This window comes from Carettochelys insculpta, chromosome 1 (assembly GCF_033958435.1).
Source record: "Carettochelys insculpta isolate YL-2023 chromosome 1, ASM3395843v1, whole genome shotgun sequence".
Lineage (NCBI taxonomy): Eukaryota > Metazoa > Chordata > Testudines > Carettochelyidae > Carettochelys > Carettochelys insculpta.
In genome coordinates, this window is record NC_134137.1 from 381184065 (window position 1) to 381208918 (window position 24854).

At 56.4% G+C, this 24854-nt stretch overlaps 1 protein-coding gene across 1 annotated transcript; it reads right to left on the minus strand.

The window, feature by feature from the left end:
- Window positions 1–1504: 1504 nt before the first annotated feature.
- On the minus strand, window positions 1505–15611 carry LOC142007565 (dromaiocalcin-1-like). The gene is made up of 6 exons (XM_074984251.1): window positions 15545–15611; window positions 9934–10067; window positions 8769–8863; window positions 7654–7794; window positions 3676–3787; window positions 1505–1822 (listed from the first exon to the last, which is right to left on the minus strand). Exons 2-6 carry the CDS (start codon window positions 10052–10054, stop codon window positions 1704–1706), a joined length of 588 nt encoding a protein of 195 aa, XP_074840352.1. The 5' UTR covers window positions 10055–10067; window positions 15545–15611; the 3' UTR covers window positions 1505–1703.
- Between the last annotated feature and the right edge of the window lie 9243 nt (window positions 15612–24854).

Sequence of the window (24854 nt, forward strand, 5' to 3'; positions counted from 1 at the left end):
CACATCTCTGGAGAAATGGGAGAGGACTGAGGGAAAAGCGGCCAAAATTAGGAAAGGTTCCAGAAAACATGATTATTGAATGGAGACTGAAAGAAGTGGGTTTGTGTAGTTGGGAAAAGAGAAGGCAGAGAGGGGACACGCCAACAGCTTTCCACTACCTGAAAGGGTGTTACCAGGCGGAGAGAAAAAAATGGTTCTCCTTGGCCTCTGAGAGGGCAAGAAGCAATGGGCTTAAACTGCAGCAAGGGAGGTTTAGGTCGGACATTAGGAAAACTTGCTTGTTGGGGAGGTGAAGTGCACTCATCCCTCCTTAAATGAGTACTTCATGTAGGAGTGCTCGCTTAAACAAGGGAGACCCTTACCTGCCTTAGTTCACTCTACGAGTGAAATTCCCCTGCTCGTATGAACCTTACCCCCCTCCCCGCGGTTCCAACCCCCCAGTCTGACACCCCCCCACCACCACCAGCCCTGCAGTCCCACACCACAGCAGACTGACGGTCCTGACAGCCCCACAGCCAGACGCTCCCCTCTCTGCCTCCTGGAGCCCCGGCAGGCCCTCAGCCTGACCCCTCATCCGCCTGCATGCCCCACAGCCCAACACCCCTGCTGGCCCTGTGGCTAGACCCCGCTGCTGCCAGTAAACACCGCGGCCCTGCAGCCCAACACCCCGACACCCCTGCCAGCCCCACAGCCAGACTTCCACCGCTGTAACCCCTGCGGCCAGACCCCTGCGGCCCTGCAGCCTGTCTCCTGCTGCCCCAAACTGCAGCAGCCTGAACCCTCCCTCCCGCTCACAGCCCCAAACTACCTCCAGCTTTTAACCCTCCCCAAGCCAAGGGTCACTCACCTCTCAAAGCAGCACAACCGGCTGCCGCTCCTTCCCCGAGTTGGGAGCTGCAGGAACTAATCAGAGACTTTTACATGTAATTTAAGAGGGATTTAGTGTCCCTCTTACGAGTTGCTGTCTAGGAGCAGAACGTTGGGAACCAGTTGTGCTCCGAAAGCGAGGGACGAGTGTACAGGAAGAAATAGTCTCGGGTAAGTGTAGAATCTCCATCACTGGTGATACGATATTTGAGAACAGAAGAGATAAAGCTCTAATAGGGATGATACAGACGGTGCTGGTCCTGCTGTGAGGGCAGGGCCTGGACCTGATGACCTCTGGAGGGCCCTTTCTATTCCCGTGTTCTGTGGCCCTGTGGCCGTGGGGCTTTGCAGGCAGGTTACACAGGTCCCTCCAGGGAAACTGCAAGGACAGCTGGGCTGACTGCGCTGGCTGGGGCAGAGGGGTGACTGGGCCAGGCCTCAGCAGTACCAGTGCCCCGGGGTTTTACCAGTGGGTCTGGGCCCCCATTTCTCCTCCGTGCCCTCCCCTGCCCCTGCCCCTGCCCCTGCCCCTGCCCCTGCCCCTGCCGGACTGGCTCTGGGCAGCTGAGGCCAGGGCCAGGCGACACATGGAGCTGCCCCGCGGGAGCCAGTAGCCAGAGGGAGAGACACGCGCAGCTGAGTGCTCAGGGGAAGTTTATTATCAGTCTCTTCGCTGAGACGGCTCAGACCAGCAGTGCCGGGGTGGGGGCGGCAGGGAGAGAAGGGGGCAGGGCGGTGCGGGAGTCACGCAGCATCACACAGCATTGCTCTGCAGAAGGGGCTTTGCAGCCAGGGTCGCAGGAGCTGGTCTCCCAGGGGAGCCGGAGGGGCCCCGTTCACTCACTGCCCAGGAGCTGGGAGCCCCCAGCCTTGGGGAGCCGTCTCCCCTGCACACTGTGCTTGCAAAGGAAAGGGAATTTGTCTCCGCAGGGGTAATCGTGCCATTTCACATAGTCTAGAAAGACAAATAGAAATAAGTCTGGGTGAGCCAGGCTGGTCCATTCCTGCCATAAAACAGCCCCTCTCCCATTGCACCCCTGGGAGAAGCTCCCAGCACCAGTGCAGGTTCCCACGGAAGAGGAGGGCAGGATGGGGCCCTGAACACCTCAGACTGGAGCAGCCCCACCCTGCAAAGAGACGCTGGGGCTCAGTGTGGAAGGGGAAACCCTGGTCCATGTGCTGCTGCTCCTGTTCCCACCCCAGCCAGAGGGCAGAGGACAGCGAGAGACCTGCCCCGGGGCTGCGGCACCTGCTCAGGACCTGGGCGGCTGCCTCCCTCCCTCCCTCCCTGTGCCCTGCCCACCTGGGCCTGGCTGTAGCCGTGGGAAGGTGCGCGCCAGGCAGGGCTCAGCCCCATTGCAGCGGGGATGTGTCCCTGCCCCAGGAGTCAGTGTTACCGGCCTGCTGTGTGCGGAGCAGCACAGTCCTCCCTCAGGCAGCGCTACCCCCTGCCCTGGGGCTGCCCCTGCAGTACTATTCCTGCTGAGTGGGGCCAGAGCGCACCTGGGGAAGGGCAGCCCCGGGGCTGGAGGGCTCAGCTCTCAGCAGCACCCCACACCCGGCAGGGAGCTCCACTGGGCAAATAGGCCTTTCTCTGTGCCCCGTTCCCAGGCTGCGGGTTTGTGCTGCTGTTTGACTCTCTCCCTGTCCCGTGAGTGCAGCCCTGGCTGTGGCCCTCTGCCAGCACCAGGCCTGACGCCCAGGGAGCCTGTCACTGACGAGTGTATCGTAATGCACATGTACAAGGGCGGAGTTAAGGTTACATGGGCAGCCTTGGTCTGGTACTTCCATGACTTTGGAACCACCATGTCCCTTTAAGGCGCTACAGGGCTGCTTCACATTTTTATGTGTAATTTACAAACTCTTTGTAAAAGTAACAAATCAGTAATATTTAAATAAAAAGGTGACTCCATTGTCGCAGAGCCAGGGGGGCAACGGGCAGCTTGTTACTATTGTGTGTCACCACCTAAAACCCTGCGCTCAGCATGGCCCAGGCCTGTCCCAGTGATAACCACATCATGTCAGAAGGCTCCCGCCCTGCCCCTCGCTCCCCACACTCGCCGGGGCTGGAGCGCCTGAGCTGTCACGGCGCCCAGTAATGGGGCTGGGCAGGGGATTGGCTGTGAAATTCTCTGTGCCCCCGTTTAGAGCCTGTCTGTAAACCCACCCCTTGTCACTCCCCCACGCTGGTGAGCCGCTCTCCCTGGCTGGGCCGTTCAGAACGTATTCCCCTCCTGCCGGTACCCTGGGCACCCGCCAGGGGCCCCATCTGGCGGGTTCTGCCCTCTGGCTGCGGGTTACACTAATAGCCACCTCCCAGTGCCAGCTCCCTGGGGAACAGTCATTAGTGCTAAACATTTGCACTCCCCCAGCCTGTGAAGCACGTTCACAAGCACTTGTGTAATTCCACGACAGGGTGAATGCAGCTCTGGTGCCAAAATCATTGTGGGGCTCAGTGTTTGCACAGCTCAGCCTGCTCAACACCCTGGTGCAGAGGAGTCGGGTCGGGGGCAGAGGTGTTCAGAGCCACCCCCTCAAGCAGCACAGCAGAGTCCCCCGTGGCACTCCCTGTGTCTGTCCACACGCGTGTGTCTCCTGCCTGTCACTGGAGCAGAGGGGAACTGACCCAGGGCAGCGGGGAAGCAGCAGGGCCACCAGGTCGGACCAGGGCTGTCCCTGCTCTCCTGGGAAGGGCGGGGAAGGCTCCAGAGCATGTGGGGGCCAGCCTGGGTCAGCCTCTCAGAACCCCGGCTCAGAGCGCTGCCTGCTTCCCCGGTAGGCACAGGTGGGGCTGAGCAGCCGGCTCACCTGAATATTCTAGCGCCACGCAGTGCTCCTTCTTCACTGGGCTGTCCGGCTGCCCCTGCTCCCAGGCTGTGTAGGTGACTTGGGATTTATCAGTCCAGCCCCAGCACTGATTCTGCAGGCAGAGAGAGAAGAGCCGTGAGAGCCGAGGTGACCCAGCTGGAGCCGGGCTGGAGCCGGAGGGCCGCGGGCAGGGCACCGGGAGAGGCTGCTCAGCCAGACTGGGGACACAGAGCCTGGCTACGAAATGGCCGTGCTGCTGGGGGGACATTTGAAGTGAGGAGCCGAGCGCAGTCGGGCGCGTGTAGCGAGTGGCCCCGGCCCGTGGGCTGGAGGGAGCCCCGTGTAGGAGTCTGTGCTGTCACTGCTCCCAAACACCCGCCCCTCCCGCACGCTGGGGTGGGCAGGAGCAGCTGAGGTGGGGGTCCCTGAGCTGCCAGGCAGTGCTGCCCACGGAGATGCCCCATCTCCATCGGTGCCAGAGGGGCCATTGCTCTGCCCCTACACCTGACCAGCAGGGCCATCAGCACCCCTAGGTGCTCCCAGACCAGAGCTCTCAGACACATCCCAGGCAGCCGCAGCAGCTGGGGGTGTGGGTGAAATATTAGATTTGTCCCAGTGCAAGTCCCACGTCCCAGAGACGCTGACACGCAGCTCCCCTGTGTGACATGACTGAATTTTTGAATTGGAGACGGAAGCCATTTCTGTCACCATCGTCTATAGTGGCACCAATTCTTGGGCTCAGTGGGCCAAGTGAGGTGTCTCATGACAGCTGGTTATACCCTGAATTTGTTTCTGTTCCTTGTATGTCAGTGCCGTGTTGGTAGGTGAAGTTACAGGAATTGGCTCTGTAGGTGTGTTAGAAATGTTTTAGTGCTGAGATTCACAACAGGCGGTGAGATCACCTCCCACCAAGGAGAATGGACTGAAGAGAAGGCCCAGATGTCAAATACACACCTCAGGAATTTGGGACTTGTGACCCGCACCAGCCCAACTGTCAGGTGAACTGGGCAAAAGAATGGGATGGAAATCAGATGTCCAGACATCCATCCCACCTGCCATGTAAAAGGACTGGGACGTGCAGGCCAAGCCAGCCACCGATGGCAGTTTGCTGGCACAGCTCACCTGAATCAGGTGACCCTGACCCTCCTGTAGCTATGGGGAGAAGTGAGGAATTTTCCCCTCCACATGGAAAACTGTAAGATGGCCCTGGCAGTGACCACCTTGGTTCTAAGATTCCAACTCCAGTCCCGGTTCCAGTTCTTATTCCAGTGTTCCAGTTCTCCAGTCTCCATGAACTAAGCACATCTAGAGTAGTTATTCCTCTTTATTTGGCACTGGTGAGGCCACATCTGGAATATTGTGTCCAGTTTTGGGCCCCCCAGTAGAAAAAGAATGTGGATGTGCTGGAGCCGGTTCAGCGAAATGCAACAAAAATGATTAAGGGGCTGGAGCACAAGACCTATGAGGAGAGGCTGAGGGATTTGGACTTGTTTAGTTTACAGAAGAGAAGACGTAGGGGTGATTTAATAGCAGCCTTCAACTTCCGGAAGGGGAGCTCTAAAGAGGAGGGTGAGAAACTGTTCTCAGTGGTGTCAGATGGCAGAACAAGGAGTAACGGTCAGGAGTTGAAGAGGGAGAAGTGTAGGTTAGATATTAGGAAAAAACTACTTCACCAGGTGGGTGGTGAAGCAGTGGAATGCGTTGCCTAGAGAGGTGGTGGATTCTCCATCCCTGGAGGTTTTTAAGTCCCAGCTGAACAAGGTCCTGGCTGGGATGACTTAGTGGGGGTTGATCCTGCTTGAAGCAGCGGGCTGGATAGGTGACCTGCTGAGGTCCCTTCCAGCCCTGTGATTCTGCGATTCTGTGACCAGTCAGGCTTACCTCAATCCCTGGGAAAATAATGGAGGGGATCCTCAAGGGATCCGTTTTGGAGCACTTGGAAGAGGGGAAAGTGATCAAAAGTAGCCAACACGGATTCACCAGGGGCAAGTCCTGCCTGACCAATCTGATTAGCTTTTATGATGAAGTAACTGTCTCTGTGGACATGGGGAGGTCAGTGGGTGTGATATACCTTGACTTCAGCAAAGCTTTTGATACGGTCTCCCACAACATTCTTGCCCATAAGAAAAGGAAATAAGGTTTGGATTCTTGGACTATAAAATGGATAGAAAGGTGGCGTGACGGTCGGGCCCAATGGGTAGTAGTAAATAGCTCAATTTCTGGATGGCGGATGGTTTCAAGTGAAGTGCCGCAAGGCTCAGTTCTGGGACTGGTGTTTTTCGACATCTTTATTCATGACCTGGATGAGGGACGGGACTGCACCCTCAGGAAGTTTGCAGATGACACAAAACTAGGGGGAGAGGTAGATACATTGGAGGGTAGAGAGAGAATCCAGAGTGACCTGGATACATTGGAGGACTGGGCCAAAAGAAATCTGATGCGGTTCAACAAGGAGAAGTGTAGAGTCTTGCACCCGGGTGGAAGAATCCCAAGCATTGTTATAGGCTGGGGACTGACTGGCTCAGCAGCAGTACGACGGAAAGGGACCTAGGGGTTATGGTGGATGAAAGGCTGGATATGAGTAAACAGAGGGCCCTTGTAGAGAAGAAGGCTAACGTTATACTAGGGTGCATGAGCAGGAGCATTTCGAGCAGATCTAGAGAAGTAGTTGTTCCCCTCTATTTATCATTGGTGAGGCCACATCTGGAATATTGTGTCCAGTTGTGGGCCCCCTAGTAGAAAAAGGATGTGGATTTGCTGGAGCAGGTTCAGCAGAAGGCTACAAAAATGATTGAGGGGCTGGAGCACAAGTCCTCTGCAGATAGGATGAGGGATTTGGGCTTGTTTAGTTTTCAGAATAGAAGACGGAGGAGTGATTTAATAGCAGCCTCCATCTTCCGGAAGGGGAGCTCTAAAGAGGAGGGTGAGAAACTGTTCTCAGTGGTGTCAGATGGCAGAACAAGGAGTAATGGTCTGAAGTTGAAGAGGGGGAGTTGTAGGTTAGATATTAGGAAAAAACTACTTCACCAGGTGGGTGGTGAAGCAGTGGAATGCGCTGCCTAGAGAGGTGGTGGATTCTCCATCCCTTGAGGTTTTTAAGTCCCGGCTGAACAAGGTCCTGGCTGGGATGACTTAGTGGGGGTTGATCCTGCTTGAAGCAGGGGGCTGGACTCAATGATCTCCTGAGGTCCCTTCCAGCCCTGTGATTCTGTGATTCTTTGTGATGAGGCCTAGAGCTGAAACCCCTGAGAGCTGAAATCACAGCGTTTTGCCAAGAGCCGGGATGGCTGGTGGGAGCAGCAGGCAGGTGGCTGACAGGTGCTCCTGTCCCTGTGAGGCAAGAGCCTCCATGCTGCTGACCCAGGCCCACACCAGAGTCTCTGGGGCTGGCTGTGGCCTGTAACTGACAAAGCCTTTGCAGCTAGGGGCTACCTGTGACCTTCCCTTTCCTGCCAGCCCAGGGCCCGAGTCTGGTGGTTCTTGGGACGCATTGTGACACCCCTACAGGGCTGGGAGCCGAAGCAGCTCCGGCCGGGGGATCCCCACCTCACTGAGGCCACGCCCAGGAAGAACACACAGACTGCCCATGGTCCCAGGGCACTGCTGCCCCCGCACGGCTCACTCTGCCTGTGGGGATGCCCCACGTCCCCAGCCCTCGCCCAGAGCTCTCGTCTGTGTGGGCCGAGCTGACTCCCAGCCTGGGTGTGACAGTCTGAGCCCAACGGCCGTCGCTGGGTCCCTGGGCACGAGTGTAACCATGTGAATGTTAATAACAGCGGTGAGTGCTCTGCGCAGGATGTTGGGGACTGATCCTGTGGGGGAGAACGCAGGTGGGTGTAGCCCGTTGTCACCCCTTCCACGGAGCTCCTGCTCTCGGGGTCCCGGTGTACCTCCCAACCAGCCCCTCCTTGAGCCGTGACCAGAACGCGGGGCCCTGGGGAGGAGCTGCAGGAGGCAGAGCAGGTGCCCAACACTCACCCGTGCAGTGTCCGAGAGTCCGATCCAGACAGGCTTCTTGCTTTTGTTCATCTGCTTGATATAAGAGGACACGATGCTCTCTTCTCCGGCGCTGTGAATGGAGACCAGATGGGCTCCATCCCATCTGTGCTGGCACTCAATCTGGGCCAGAGAGAACCAAAGATTCTTACCCCCATTTCTCCCACCACTGGGAGCAGCAGGCGTGAGTCCAGCACAGTCCTGGGCCCTGATTCACCCCAGGCAGCAAAGGCCCAGGGGATGGGACCCCGTGTTACTGCCAATTCCTCCCCCCAACACCGACAGCAACCTCCTTCCTCCCTTCCCCTTCACCTGCACGGACCCCACCCCTCGCAGCACAGACACACAAGGGCACAAGTGTGAGCCTTGCGAGTGCAAGCACTGGAGTAGGGGTTGGGGCACAGGGGCGTGTTACACGTACGAGTGACACTAACACAGACTCAATGTACTTTTTGCAAAGGGAACTTGTACCTCACCAATCTACTACAACATTGTGTGGGGCCAACAAGCCTGTGGGGAAGGTCCTTGGGCGTTCAGAAAGACTTTGACAAGGTCCCTCCCCAAAGGCTCTGAAGCAATGGGAGCTGCCCTCGGTTCTCCCCTGGACCTGGAGCTGGTTAGAAGACAGGAACCAAAGGGGAGCAGAAAATGGTGTCCTCCAGGGCCTGCACCGCACCAGCCCTAGTCGCCAAAGCCGTGAGTGCTCTGGGAAAGGCAATGAGCACCGAGGTGGTCAACTTTGCTACGCTGATGAGACGATGGCGCCAAACGGGCTGAACCTGTTTGAGGCCGTTCAGTGACGAGTTAGTGTTATTCGTAGTGCTTTCAGGTGGTGCGGAAGCTCCGCAGCGAGACGAGACACTGGTAGCCCGGCAATTTCCCACGGCTGCCCCATTGTGCTGTGAGTGGGAGTGGGACTTTCAGCGTCTGGTGCTGGGCTGTGTGCGACTGGCCCGGGTGGTGGGGGTAGATAAGGGACAGGTGACGCGGCACCAGGTGAGTCTAATCCCCAGCAGAAAGGAGTGAGGGAGAGTCAGGAAGTCGGAAAAAATGCAGAGTAATGACCCTGCGCCCGGCAGCAGCCCCCAGCCTCTCACCTCAGCCTCCTCCCAGGTTTTCTCATGGGAGAAGTATCCGTAGCAGCCTTCGAAAAAGTGCCTCCAGCCCTTGGGACAGGGCTCAGCAACTGGCCCTGAGGAGAGGGGTGGGGCAGGGGAAGGGAGAGAAATCACAGTGAGAGGCTGTCTCGGGGACCTTCCAGGGCGTCTGCTTGGGGCTGAGGTGCCTGGAGGAGCTGACCCTGCCCAGACCCCACAGTACCCCCGGAATCCAGCCCTGATTGCAGGGGGGCAGTGCCTCTGGGCTTGGGTGGGGCCTGGGCATCTTTCCCCTGGCAGCTGTGGGGGAAGGACTGTTTGCCCTGTGTGAGGGGCAAGAGCTACCCCTGCCCCAGAGGGGCAGCCTGGGGGTGAAGCTGCCACTTGGGGAGACAACCCTCTCCCTCCTGTGGCCCTGCCAGTCTCCACCCAGGCCCAACTCCACTGCCCAGTCCTCAGCCCCTCCCCACAGTCTCCATCTTCTCTTCCCACCCCAAGGGCAGGGCACACAGGGTGGTCAGGGCCCATCCAGGCCAGAGAGGGAGAAGGTCAGAGCCATACCCCAGCAGGGGAGGTAGAGAGGCCCATAGTGAAGGCAAAGGAGCCTTGGGCCCCACATAGGGCAGCCCAGCAAGGAGCAGGGGCTGGATGGGGGAGAAGCTGCAGCCACCACAGTTATAGCTGCCCACAGGCAGGCTAGAGCCTGGGACCTCCAGAGCTCAGTGCCGGCACCTCTACAGCTTGAGCTGGAGGCCGGCTGGCTGTGGGCTTGGGCTGTAGAGGACACTCACTCTTTCTCTGGGAGGTGGTCTAGGTCCCACTCCATGGCCAGTGACACACACCGAGGTGTGCGGGTGACACGGAGCCATGACCAGCCCTTGGAGAGGGACCCACAGGGACACGGATGCCCAGCGGGAGGGTGTGGGACCACAGGGGGTGTGGGAGCCTGCAGCTGCCCCGGTGAGAGCACATGGCCCAGGCTGGTCCCCTCCCATCCTCTGGGGCAGGGCTGACCCCAGTGGTATTTCATCCACTGTCTCTCCCCTGCTGCCTGGGGAGGGGCTGTGGGGCTGGGCCTCCCTCCAGGGCAGTGACCCCTGCAGCAGGAGATGGGCCGTGGCCCTGGGAGCACCCGAAGGAAATGAATCTACTTCCCAGTTCTCACCCTGGCTAGCAGCACTCGGGGCCGCCGGCTCCACAGGGCCAGGCAGGTTCTCAGCTGCCAGCGAGGGGCTGCAGACCAGGCAGCCGAGGAGGAAGAGGCTGAAGCAGGCGACTGGTCCCATCTTCTCACTTCCCCTGGGGAGAAACCGCACCAGAGAGATGAGCCAGGGGAGCCTGAGGCACCTCCCTCCCCCGGGGGCATTTCGTGGGGGGCTTCAGCCCTGGGACTGTTTGCCAAGGGCCTGGCTGGGCTGGCAGTGCCCCCAGGGATCCTGTCCCGTCGTCCCAGAGGACTCAGCTCAGAGCCCCTCTCCCTAGGTCCAAAGGGCCCTTCTGCCTCCAGCCCTCACGGAGCTGTGCCCCAGGGAGAGAACCGGCCGCCCAGCAGGGAGCCAGGCCCCAGCCCTGCACAGATGGGCTCTGCCAGCAGCACCGCCAGGGACTCCCTGGCCCCGGGCAGCAGGTGGGAGGAGGGGAGGCCAGGCTCGCCCAGGGGCCTTTGGTTCCAGACACCAGGGTCCCATCTGCAGCAGAAAGCGGTTCTCAGAAGGGGCATTTGCCATCTCCCACTGTCCCGCTCCCCCCTATGCTGGAGCTCAGAGGGAGGGTGCTCAGAGGTGGCTGGAGGGAAGAGTCTGGCGGAGGCCCCGGTGTGCCCGGGCTGGAGGCCGGTCTGTGTGCACGTGGTTGGAATGTCAGCTGCAGCTGCAGCCCCTCTGCAGTAGTTCTCTCGCTAGAGAGCGGGTTTAGTGCCAGACACATGGATCCGCTCCTCTTCGCGCCCAGCCTGGTGCACGAGATTCCCAGTGACCCCCTGTGATGGGGTTCAGGGGTCCCCCTGCACTGCACCCCCTCTGCTGGCAGGAGTGACTCTCACACAGCAGGTACAACAGAAGGTTTATTAGGCAACAGATGCCCAGTTTCTCCCAGAAGCGACAGTACAGCAGCCAGAGACAGTCCTTCCAACCCGTCCTGGGGAGAAGGCCCCGAGGGGTGCCCCTCTGGGGTGTAGCTTTCCCCCTCCTCCGGCTGGCTGCCTTCCAGCTCCTCTTTCCCTCGCCTCTAACTGCTGCCCCCGATTCAAAACCCAGCTCGGCTCCTCCCTCCTCTTTGTTCAGGCAGAGGTGTTACCTGCCAGTTGTAGCCCCAGGGTCATCCTTAGCCACTGGGAACTGCTCTGCTTGCCTCAGACATCCAGCCTGACTCACACATGCACTCCCCCCACTCCATCACACCCCCAGGCACCCCAGGGCCCTTCCCCACATCCTCGGCAGGGTCCCTGTCACACCGCTAGTTCCCAGCCCAGGAAGGTGGCTCCGGTTTGGGCTGGCAGGCAGGCGGCTGGTCCCAGCATTGAGGGGCTCAGGAGGCTGACCCGCAGTTTGGGTGGGCAGCTCTGCCAGCTGGTGTGCAGACGTCTATCCCTGGCAGCTGGTGGGTGAGCAGGAAACTGGCCATGGTGGCTGGTGTGGGGACAAGCGGGCAGGTCCGGCAGCTCAGGGATCAGGTGGGCGGGCGCCTGACGTGGGCAGGTCTGGCAGCTCAGGGATCAGGCGGGTGGGCGGCTCTGGCGGCTGGCACAGGACACAGGCAGCAGGCCAGCTGGGTCTGCACCAAGCATCTGCAAGGTGAGGGCTCTGCCGTTAGCTTGGCTGATCCATAGTTGGCCTCCAGGCCATGGGGCCCAGGCCATAGCCAGCATGGGGCTGCATCCAGCCATCGCAGCCTTTGGAGTTAAGGGGGCCCCAGGGGCTGTCGGGGTGGGGGGACATTAAGGCTTCAGCATTTGGCGCCCAGCTCAGGGTGGGGCAGCTCAGCTCCACTGGCTCTGCTGTCCGCTATTTTCCAAACAACTTTCTGACAACCCCATTTGTAAATTAGTGAGCAATCCATTCGATGCTCATGTCGATACATCGCCAGAAGAATTGCAAGAACAGGCACCCGAAATAAAATATGATTCAAGTGCAAAAGAATTTTGGTACCTCAGGGCTGGAGGAATTTTGGATAAAATATTTCCCCGTGTACTTGAAAGCTGGGGAAGAAGAGCTATGTGTTGTTCCTCCATGCTTGTACATACAGCCCCATGAAAAAGCTTCTCAGGTTCACTCACATTAAAAACAAAACAAAGAAATCGACTGGATGTCGAAAACGATTTGCTCTGCGCACTTTCATCTTTCAAAGCGAGGATTTCCCACCTTGAGAAGAAAATGCAGCGTCATCCTTCACACTAAATTCGTTTTGTTTCTGCTCTTTCTGATGTTAAATTACATTTTATTAAATTTTGGGACCACGAAAAACTATTTCTGCTTATTTTTAATTTTAAATAGCATTTTTACATCGAGCTTTTGTATTTATTTTACATTATGAATTGAATTTTTGGTAAAAAGGGGGACAGGATGCTGAAAAGTTTGAGAATCTCTGGTCTAGACAACATGAGCTATGATGGGAGACTGAAAGAACTGGACTTGTTTAGGTTAGGAAAGAGAAGATTTAGAGGGGACATGACAGTGGTTTTCAAGTACCTCAAAGAGGCTTGCCAGGAGGAGGGAGAAAAATTGTTCTCCTGGGCCTCTGAGGACAGGACAAGGAGCAATGGGCTTAAACTGCAGCAAGGGAGGTTTAGGTTGGCCATTAGGAGATACTCCCTGACTGTCAGGGGGTTTAACTGTGGAATAAATTGGTAGGGAGGTTGTGGAATCTCCACCAGTGGGGATGTTTAAGAGCAGGTTAGACAGACACCTGTTAGGGGCTGGACTAGGTGACCTCCCGAGGTCCCTTCCAGCCCTGGAATTCTATGAGTCTGTGGGGGATGGCCGAGGTGGTGCTTGGCCCTGCGGTGAGGGCAGGGACTGGACTCGGTGACCTCTCGAGGGCCCTTCCGGTTCTCGTGTTCTGTGAGTCTGTGATTCCATCCCCCACAAAGGAAAACTCCCCACCCAGCTCCAACCCCCACCAGGTTCACTGCAGGCTCCTTGCCCCTCCCTTAGCTCCTCAGTTACCCTAACGCCCTCAAGCCTTTGCACTGCTTCTGCCAGGCGCAGGCTGCAGTTTGTCTTGTCATTTTCAGGAGTTCCTCCGCGTTCCTCACCCCCGGCTCTAGGAAGGAAACTATTCATTGCACTGGGAGCTCGGGTGACCCCAAATCACTTACACAGTCCCCATGTCCCAGGATACAGACCCCACCCACCAGGCTGGCCTGTGCTCTTCGTACCCAGCTGTCTGCACTGACACTCAGCCAAACTGAGACACACATTGTTTGCTGGTCCCCATTCACTGGGAGACCCAGATGGCTCCCTGTCAGTGAGCGCCCTCATCCTTCCTCCGTACCAAACTTTGTGCCACCTGCAGACCTGCCAGGGACGGAGTCGTGTGTCCTTCCAGGTCGCTGGTGTCAGCCTTAATTAGTGCAGGGCCGGGAACTGCACCCTGCAGGGTCCCACTGGAAACACCCCCATCCCATGGCTGCAAGGCAGAGCTGTGAGCCTGTGTTACTGCACAGCCGCAGCAAGGGAGAGCTTGGCTGGAGAGTGGGCTGTGAGCTCCAGGCAGCACCACCCTGATCTGGAATGGCAGCTCCCACACCCGCCCTGCATCCCTGCGCTGCCATGGGAGATCCCACACCCGTCCTGCATCCCTGCACTGCCATGGGGGATCCCACACCCGTCCTGCATCCCTGCGCTGCCATGGGGGATCCCACACCCGTCCTGCATCCCTGCGCTGCCATGGGAGATCCCACACCCGTCCTGCATCCCTGCACTGCCATGGGAGATCCCACACCCGCCCTGCATCCCTGCGCTGCCATGGGGGATCCCACACCCGTCCTGCATCCCTGCGCTGCCATGGGGGATCCCACACCCGCCCTGCATCCCTGCACTGCCATGGGAGATCCCACACCCGTCCTGCATCCCTGCGCTGCCATGGGAGATCCCACACCCGTCCTGCATCCCTGCACTGCCATGGGGGATCCCACACCCGCCCTGCATCCCTGCACTGTCGTGGGAGATCCCACACCCGTCCTGCATCCCTGCGCTGCCATGGGAGATCCCACACCCGTCCTGCATCCCTGCGCTGCCATGGGAGATCCCACACCCGTCCTGCATCCCTGCGCTGCCATGGGAGATCCCACACCCGCCCTGCATCCCTGCGCTGCCATGGGAGATCCCACACCCGTCCTGCATCCCTGCGCTGCCATGGGAGATCCCACACCCGCCCTGCATCCCTGCACTGCCATGGGGGATCCCACACCCGCCCTGCATCCCTGCACTGTCGTGGGAGATCCCACACCCGTCCTGCATCCCTGCACTGTCGTGGGAGATCCCACACCCGTCCTGCATCCCTGCACTGCCATGGGGGATCCCACACCCGTCCTGCATCCCTGCACTGTCGTGGGAGATCCCACACCCGTCCTGCATCCCTGCGCTGCCATGGGGGATCCCACACCCGCCCTGCATCCCTGCGCTGCCATGGGGGATCCCACACCCGTCCTGCATCCCTGCACTGCCATGGGGGATCCCACACCCGTCCTGCATCCCTGCACTGTCGTGGGAGATCCCACACCCGTCCTGCATCCCTGCGCTGCCATGGGGGATCCCACACCCGTCCTGCATCCCTGCACTGCCATGGGGGATCCCACACCCGTCCTGCATCCCTGCGCTGCCATGGGGGATCCCACACCTGTCCTGCATCCCTGCACTGGCATGGGGGATCCCACACCTGTCCTGCATCTCTGCGCTACTATGGAGCATCCCACACCCATCCTGCATCCCTGCACTGTCGTGGGAGATCCCACACCCGTCCTGCATCCCTGTGCTGCCATGGGAGATCCCACACCCGCCCTGCATCCCTGCACTGTCGTGGGGGATCCCACACCCGTCCTGCATCCCTGCACTGTCGTGGGAGATCCCACACCCGCCCTGCATCCCTGCGCTGCCATGGGGGATCCCACACCCGTCCTGCATCCCTGCGCTGCCATGGGGGATCCCACACCTGTCCTGCATCCCTGCACTGGCATGGGGGATCCCACACCTGTCCTGCATCTCTGCGCTACTATGGAGCATCCCACACCCATCCTGCATCCCTGCACTGTCGTGGGAGATCCCACACCCGTCCTGCATCCCTGTGCTGCCATGGGAGATCCCACACCCGCCCTGCATCCCTGCACTGTCGTGGGGGATCCCACACCTGTCCTGCATCTCTGCGCTACTATGGAGCATCCCACACCCATCCTGAATCCCTGCACTGCCATGGGGTTCCCCCAGCACTTCTGCCTTCTCTGCTCCACCAGGGTAGGGGTTGGAAGGGTTTGTACAACATCCCTGGGGTGCGCAAGGTGAGGGAAATGCAGCTCATGTACCGCTCTGTGGGGTATCCTGTGTCAGGAGTTACATGGGGGGACCCTGGTTCAGTGCCAGCTGGGGGGGGTGGGGAGCTTTGGCCACCATGCTCTTGGTCAGGACCCTTCCCTTGGGTGGCAGGGCTGTGAGTGGGGAAGCCACATAAACCCAACACCACGGACAAGTCCAGGCCCCGCGTCCCACCTCAGGGCCTGACTGTCCCCAGTACCCAGCACACAGCACAGAGGGGAGGGGGGACTGCAGGGGGCAGGGACTCACCTGTCTGTCTGTCGATCTGGGTGGCTGGGCTGGGTGCTTGGGACTGGAGCTGAGCCTGTGCTGGGTCCCAGGCATTTATAACCCAGCAGGGCTGGGGCTGAGGCTGGGAGGTGGGGGAGGAGGAGATGAACCTGGAAGTGGGAACGGATGTGACAGCTCACACCCAGTGACCGTGCAGCTGAGTGGGCAGGGATAACAGTGGTTTGAGCATTGGCCTGCTCAACCCCACCCTGTCAGTTCAATCCTCATGGAGACCACCCGGAGCAATGAGATTCCTCGTTTGTTTTTTTTTTAAAAAAAAACATTTCTGAGGGATGGCGCGTTACCCTGCCAAGCAGGCAGGGGACTAGACTTGGTGATTTCCCAGGTCCTTTCCAGCTTGGTGACATGGCAATCTTCCCGTGCTTCAGCTCAGCTTCCCTGGAGTAGCTGGCAGGCAAGTGCTATGCTTGCAGAGTCCCAGCCTGGTGCTTGGGAGGTATCCGGGGCAGGCGTGGAGGCAGAAGGGCACCCCAGACCGGCGTGCCTGTGTTTCCCAGTGCTTTTCAGAGCACAAAGCTGTGCTAACCGAACCATTCCTCCTGGGGGTGTCGTGCGCAGTATCAGGAGCCCAACAATTCTGTCAGAGAAACGACTGATACCAGAGCCTGTGCTCTGACCTAATGCGGCCATCGGTGTCCTCGGCGGCCTGCATGTGTTCAGTGGGGTACTCCTGGGCTAAAGCAGCTGCCCAATTAGGCAAGCCCACAAGCTGGGGTGTCCCTGCCCCAGAGGTGCCAGCCTGCTGGCCCCGGCCGTGTCTGTCACTGGTGAGGAATTAACGTGGATTGGGAAGACCAAAGACAGAGGAACAAGTTTAAACAGTACGTAGGAAAGGGGAAAATGACTCTAATAATCAGTAATAATCGGACAGCATGCATAGCGTGTAAGTTAAACACAGCATTCGGCATGACGCCGAGGGCCCAAATCGCCCGCGTGGAAGAACAGAAGGATCGCGCAGACGCGGACAGCGAGGAAGTAACACTACAGAGCTGCTGGGAGGGGTAGCGCAGCCGGCAGCCTCGGCTCTGACTCTGCCGAGACCCTGGCACAGGCCAACAGGTGCTGGGATTTTCTTTTGGCTGTCGGTGGGACGCAACTTCTGAGGTACAAGGGCGGGAAAATCCAGTTGGAACCACCTTGCATTCTGGGATGTAGTGTGGTGCATCAGGGGGTGGAATGTAGCCACACAAAGTCTCCCCCTTACAAGCCAGCTTGCTCGCTGCCCCCCCTCCCCACCGAGGAGCACACAGGGCACGGAAATGGCTGCTGACAGCACAGTCTTTGATGCCCTCATTGAGGCCCAGATGTGCTAGCTTATCGTGACCCTGAGAAGCAGAAAGTACAGCTAGAAGGCTAACAGGCCAAACTGTCAACATGAGACGGGGGGAGACCCTCCAGAAATCACCCCAGCTGGCATTGATCGATATGATGCACACACACACAACCATTCCAGAAGGGGAAGTGCCCCGCCCGCACAAAAAGAATGTCCTGTACTCTCAAATTGCTTATCTCCTGTCTTACAAGTGCAAACTAAGAAATGCCCTTGTAACAAACTGGCGTCACAAAGACAGACCAGTATGATCTGGCACCATAGATAAGAAAGAGAATACGTAACCCAGAGGGGTATAAAAGATGGGTCCAGCAGAACTCTAACTTTGAGTGCATTCCACCAACTACCTGCTGGTCGGGTCAGGTGATTGCCTCCCGAGGTCCACAGCTGGGGACGCCCAACCTCATATTCGCCTTTCCGCGGAATTGAGTGACCGATCCGGCTTGGCTACGCTGGTATCGAGAGACGCAGAGAGGGTAAGATACACCCATGCTAGGTCTCCGACTTTTTGTGCACAGCTAAAGAATTAGAGCTCTGTAACTAGATGTCATTGTGTCAAGATATCATTGTGTTAGATGGTAACAGATATCTTTGTATTGGATTGTAACATAACTTGTTAACACCTGTACTTTGCTAGCATATAAGAAGTAAACAATAGCCTTTTGTAACCCCACGCTTATAACTGTAGCTTAAATAAACTTGTAACTAGTTAAGCTCTGAGCCTGACCCTGTTAACCCTTTTGTCACTGCAACACAGCCGGCACAACAAAAAGAACTTTAACCGTTTGGTTACTACAGCCTGGCCGTGGGTGAGAGTGCTAGGAGCTGCCTGCTCTAACAGTAAAAAACTGGGTTGCTTAGGACCCAGGGGAGTACCTCCCGCACATTACCCAGCCACCAGCTAACACCCAGTTCTGCCTGTGCCGGTGTTATCTGGCACCTTATAAAATGGAGTTTGTCCTCTCAAAATGGAGTCTCACACACACACACACACACAACATTGCTATTGACAAAAGTCGCTCACGACAAAGGTATGAAAAGGGTCTGGGGGAAAGGAAAACAGGGCCGTGGCAATCGACAGAGCGTCTAAACCACGACTCGTGTCACGGACCAAGTCAATAAGGCAGCACTATTTGCTCCTTGTAACACAAACTAACCTGAAAGGAACTGGCAGCAGGTTGAAAACAACAAAACAAAGAGTAGTTGTTTGCACAGTGTGCAGTCGGCCTGTGGGACTCTTTGCCAGAGGCTGTTGGGAAGACCGAGGCTATAACAAGGTTTGAAATAGAACTAGCTCAGGCCATGGAGGGCAGGTCCATGGATGGCTGCTGGCCAGCACAGGAGGAGATGGCGTCCCTAGCCTGTTTGCCAGAGGCTGGACGTGGATAACGGGGGGATCACCTGATAGTTACCGGCTGTGTTCACTCCCTCTGGGGCTCCCGGCATTGCCCTCCGTCATGAGACAGAACACGGGGCTGGACGCACCTTTGCTCTGACCCAGTGTGGCCGATCTTGTGCTATAATTCAGTAGATATAAGCACCTGCCCTACAATAGCGTTAGAACACCCCAGGCATAGCCGCCGGCAGTCAGATTGTTCCACATCACCACCAGCTGGGCTTCTGGGAGCCTCTTTCCATCCAGCTCATGGGGAGTTTAGATGCCAGCCCCTTGCCCGAAGAAAGCTCCCTGGGAATGGCTGTGAGGTATTGATCCCACTGAACCGTTGATAGCCAACGGAGAAAGCACAAACCCACTGGGACTTCTGGTGGGTCACCAATTCACCTGCGTTCCACACACTTCTCCCATCTCCAGCCATGTCTTGTGTTTCTAACCATGACAACAATACATTGGGACACCTAAAACCCGGGGCACTCCCACCCCCTCTCTTCCATCGCCTTCTGCCCCAACCCCCATTCTGACGATCAAGCTGCCTGCGGGTGGCCCTCTGCCCTGGTCTCACAAAGGCCGAGGATCATTCCTCGCTGCGCGAGGTCTCAGCTGGCCGCACACCATGGCTGACTGCCGGGTTGTCAGGTTCTGGGGTACATGCAGGGATGTCAAATTTGGGGCAGGATTCCTGTAGAGAGGACCTAGTGGGGGAACAGCCCAGAGGCTGGGATTGATTCCTGGCTCAGCCCCTCTGGGAGTGGCTGAAGACACTGGGATACCTCTCCCGGTCCTGCTCCACTCAGCAGTCACACCTCCTGCTAGGAATAGAGAGGGAAGAGCCAGGCACGCTGGTCTCCTAGGCATAGGGTGCCCAGATGTTTTTAAAGGGACAGTCCTGCATGGACAGCCTCCTGCAGATGCCCTGACTTTCTCCTTAAATTTGGGAAATTGGCCCATATTTTCTGTCTCTGTCCCATCAGTACTGGTGGGTCCCTGTTCACCCCCTGCCTGCCACCAGCAGTGACGGGGGGAGCATCAGATGATGAGTGACGGGGGCGCGTGCGCAAGACGGACGATGAGGCAAATGTGCTGGGGATGGAGCCAGCTCCTCCCTTGGTCCTACAGTGCAGCCTGCAGAGCCCTGCCATGTCCTCATCCTAGCCGCTTTGGCTACAGGAGGTGGCGAGTGCAGGCAGGTGCCGGGTAGCTGCCAGCTACGTTACCTCTCTCGCCCACCCATCGGTCTTTCCCCTCTTCCTGTCCAATCCCTGCTTTGCCCCTTCGACTTGCCCCTCACCCTGACCTCCTCCGTACTTCCCACTCCCCTCGGAGGGGCACATCCCACTCCCAGTGCTGTGCAGAGAACCAGGCCTGGTCAGAGCACTGAGCTCACCCATGGCCTGGCTGGCAGGCTCCTTCCTTCCTGTGGCCGGGAGAGCCCAAGACCTCTGGCTGGGGCACTGCCCAGGAGGAGCCAAGCCCTGCATGAGCTGAAGGCCGGCACAGCGCTGGCACAGGGAAGCCTGTCTGCCCCTTGGCTCAGCTCTGGGGTAGCAGGAGAGAGGAGCAATTTGCAGCCTGGTCACACCCTGAGCCTGCAGAATCTACAGCAGCCCCAGAGGCCGAGGGTCAGTGCCCTCCCTCTTCCCCCACACCCACCTCCAGCCCCAGCTCCTGCTCTGTCCTGGAGGATGTCTCCCCCCATCCCACAGGGAGCTCTCCTCTGCTGAGCCACCTCTCTGGCGGGATTTGCTGAAGCCCGCGCAGTCAGGCTACCATTAGGGCTTACCCTCTTCCTGCCCACGCTATCCCCGGGGCCAGGAGGCAGCGGGAGATGAGAGCTGCGTTTTGGCACTGTCAGGCTGCAAGGGACAAGCTGTTTCCAGCCACATCGGAACAGGGCCGGGGGCGGGGGGTGTGCGATAAGAGATGAGTTCTGTAAATTCATCCTTCCCTACCCCAACCCCAACCCCATCTGAAAGCAACTCCCCTCCCTCGCGGGGCCAAACAGCTGCTGTTAGCCACATCCTGCCGAGATCCCGGGCAGAAATCGGGGGAGGGAGCATGTGTCCCTGGCTACGTCTACACGTGAAGCCAACATCGAAATAGCTTATTTCAATGTAGCAACACCGAAATAGGCTATTTCGATGAGTAACGTCTACACGTCCTCCAGGGCTGGCAACGTCAATGTTCAACATCGACGTTGCGCAGCACCACATCGAAATAGGCGCTGCGAGGGAACGTCTACACGCCACAGTAGCACACATCGAAATAAGGGTGCCAGGCACAGCTGCAGACAGGGTCACAGGGTGGACTCAACAGCAAGCCGCTCCCTTAAAGGGCCCCTCCCAGACACAGTTGCACTAAACAACACAAGATACACAGAGCTGACAACTGGTTGCAGACCCTGTGCCTGCAGCATAGATCCCCAGCTGCCACAGCAGCAGCCAGAAGCCCTGGGCTAAGGGCTGCTGCCCACGGTGACCATAGAGCCCCGCAGGGGCTAGAGAGAGAGCGTCTCTCAACCCCTCAGCTGATGGCCGCCATGGCGGACCCGGCAATTTCGAAGTTGCGGGACGCGCAACGACTACACGGTCCCTACTTCGACGTTGAACGTCGAAGTAGGGCGCTATTCCTATCCCTTCATGGGGTTAGCGACTTCGACATCTTGCCGCCTAACGTCGAAGTTAACTTCGAAATAGCGCCCGGCGCGTGTAGCCGTGACGGGCGCTATTTCGAAGTTAGTGCCGCTACTTCGAAGTAGCGTGCACGTGTAGACACGGCTGCTGTGTTCTCCACACCCACGTGTTGCCCTAGGAAGAAGGTGTGCAAGGCACCAGGAGAGGTGGGTCTGTTCTGGGAGCCCAGCCAGGTGCGGAGGGCAGGGAGTCAGTCACCCACTCCATGTGAGTGAGGTACGTGGCAGTGAGCGCATGACACCCGTCCTTGTTTGAGCCCTAATCCCTTAAAGACATGAGGTCACTGAACAGAGTGTGAAGAACTTCAAAAGGATCTCACAAAACTGAGTGACTGGGCAATAAAATGGCAAATGAAATTTAATGTGGATAAATGTAAAGTAATGCACATTGGAAAGAATAACCCCACCTATACATACAGTATGAGGGGGGCTAATTTAGCTAGAACGCATCAGGAAATAGATCTTGGAGTCATTGTGGATAGTTCTCTGAAAACATTCATGCAGTGTGCAGCGGCAGTCAAAAAAGCAAACAGGAGGTTAGGACCCATTAAAACAGGGATAGAGAGTAAGAGGGACAATATCTTACTGCCCTTATATAAAACCATGGTACACCCACACCTTGAATACTGTGTACAGATGTGGTCTCCTCATCTCAGAAAAGATGTATTGGCATTAGAAAAGGTCCAAAAAAGACCAACTAAAATGATTAGGGGTTTGAAACGGGTCCCATATGAAGAGAGATTAAGGAGACTGGGACTTTTCAGCTTAGAGAAGAGGGGACTAAATGGGGATATGATAGAGGTACACAAAATTGAGCAGTGTGGAGAAAGTGAACAAGGACAAATTATTTACTTGTTCTCATAATATCAGAACTGGAGGATGCCAAATGAAATTACTGGGCAGTAGTTTTAAAACAAAGAAAAGGAAGTGCACAGTCAGCCTGTGGAACTCCTCACCAGAGGAGGCTGTGAAGGTTAGGACTATAACAGGGTTTGAAAAAGAGCTAACTAAATTCCTGGAGGTTAGATCCATCAGTGGCTATATGTGCTGGAGAAGGTTCAGCGGAGGGCAACCAAAATGATTGAGGAGCTGGAGCACAAGACCTATGAGGAGAGGCTGAGGGATTTGGGCTTCTTTAGTTTGCAGAAGAGAAGACTGAGGGGTGATTTAATAGCAGCCTTCAACTTCCTGAAGGGGAGCTCTAAAAAGGAGGGTGAGAAACTGTTCTCAGTGGTGTCAGATGGCAGAACAAGGAGCAATGGTCTGAAGTTGCAGAGGGAGAGGTGTCGGTTAGATATTAGGAAAAGCTACTTCCCCAGGAGGTGGTGAAGCACTGGAATGTGTTGCCTGGAGTGGTGGTGGATTCTCCATCTCTCGAGGTTTTTAAGTTCTGGCTTGACAAGGTCCTGGCTGGGATGACTTAGTGGGGGTTGATCCTGCTTGAAGCAGGGGGCTGGACTAGATGACCTCCTGAGGTCCCTTCCGGCCCTGTGATTCTGTGGCTATTAGCCAGGATGGGTGAGGAATGGTGTCCATAGCCTCTGTTTGTCAGAAGCTGGAGACGGATGGCAGGAGACATATAGTTTGAGGGTTATCGATTTGGTCCACTCCCTCTGGGGCACCTGGTGTTGGCTGCCGTTGGCAGACAGGATACTGGGCTAGATGGGCTTCTGACTCAGTATGGCTGTTCTTACGTTATTAGAATCTAAGCATACAGTATTTTAACAGGGGCTCAGGCAACATTTTGTTGGTTTGAATGTTTGTGTGATCGATTCCCATTGAACTCACTTAAATATCAGTAATTTTTCCAGGTCTCCCATATTCAGAATAGGGAAATATGCTCACCGCAGCTACTGTAGCCTTTAGGGCTAACCTGCTTGCTTACCTAGAGATACCTACAGAGCTTCTTATGGCTTAATTGTTTGTTTTATTATAGTTTCTAGGTTTATACCAAAGTAATTTGGCTGTAACACAAGAGACTTACAGGCTATATCCTGTATGTTAAGCTAAGGCAGATTAGGGGCCTTTCACTGAGATAACACTGTCAGCTAACAGACATTTGGGCCCTTTCAGCTGGAGAGATGGTGGTAAGATATACCATGAAAAGTTGTTCTAAGGGCTTCCAAGAATAGTCTCAAGTTAACAAGCGCACCACCCTGAGAAAAAAATAACACAGAGCTAACATAGGTGAGAATGAGCTAATGTGTCACCAGCAGGCGTCAACATCCGTAGGTTATACAAGCCTAGCCTACGCAGTAAGCACACCCCAATAGTCTGTGGGTGAGGCAGTTAAATTTGGGCCTTGAAGTGGGGCCCAGGCTCCTCTGCTTACAGGAAAGGGCATCCAGAGTTTTGCTAGGAAGAAAAAAGTGGAGAAAAGGGGAAAAAAGAGAAGCTGAGGAAGAGAGGCATGCAAGGTGGGGAAGGATAGCTCAGTGGTTTGAGCATTGGCCTGCTAAACCCAATGTTGTCAGCTCAATCCTCGAGGAGGCCATTTAGGGATTGGGGCAAATAGATACATAGGGAAAACTACAGAGAGAGAAAAACAAAGGGCAGGAGGAGTTGAACTTGGTCTCTAAACCTTCTCTTTTGAACACTCCTTTTCTAACAGTCTTAGTTTAATCCAGATTTAGGTCAGCCAGTTAAATTAACTGTTAGCTTGAATAAGCTTTGCTCCTCTCCACCACCATTAGCTCAACCATGAGCTGTGAGTTCAGTTGGAGAGCCCACAGCCCAAACCATCTAGATGAGTAATATTTGCCATCCAGGAGTCAGGCTGCCGGCTTGGTATTGTAGGTTTGTAGTTTAATATTCCAACATAAAAAGCAGCACTAGGGTTCTTTAAATTCTACACACATTAGGGGCCATTGACCCTGAGGGTTAAAGGTACAGTGCCAAGAAGAGCTCAGCGACCTGCCCTTGTGGCAGTGGGAGCAGATGACATATGCATTTGTTAGCCATCAGAAAGGCTGAGTCTCCAGAAAGGCCACAAATCAGAATCTGTGGGGTTCAAATTCTTCAGTCCCCTCATTTCTCCCAGCTGCACTCTTGATCTGTCTTCCTCAGTTTTCCCCAACCTTCCAGCAGGTCCCTACAGAGGAATAACCACTGAGGAGCCATTGAAGGATGAGGGCAGGAACCCTTGTCCACCCGTCTCTGGTTTGCTTTGGGGACTCATTGCAAGAAATGTGAAAAGCCCATTTGGAGGCACTATTTCCTGTTTGTTTCTGTGATGGGACATGTCCTTCAGCTGCTAACGGTCTAGAGCTTTAGAGCTCAGTAGAAGCAGAGCGTTTGTACAGTTCCATATATGGTCTGGCAGCACATACAGAAGTTTAGTTTGGAAACGACTTCTCAGCCACGTGTTCTAATGAGTTGCACAACGGTGAGAGTAGAAGCTGTCGGAGTTCGAATCACAGACTCCTAGGGCAGGGTCATTGAGTCCAGCCCTCTGCCTAAAGCAGGATCAACCCCAACTAAATCATCCCACCCAGGACCTTGTCAAGCCAGGACTTAAAATCTTTAAAGATGGAGATTACACCACCTCTCTAGGTAACACATTCCAGTGCTTCGCCGCCCTCCTGGGGAAATAATTTTTCCTAATACCCAACCTACACCTCTCCCACTGTAACTTGAGACCATTGCTCCTTGTTCTGCCATCTGTCACCACTGAGAACAGCCTCTCTCCATTGTCTTTAGAGCCCCCCTTCAGGAGGTTGAAGGCTGCTATCAAATCGCCCTTCAGTCTCCTCTTTTGCAAACTAAATAAGCCCAAATCCCTCAGCCTCTCCCCATAAGCCATGTGTTCCAACCACCTGATCATTTTTGTTACCCTCTGCTGCACTCTTCC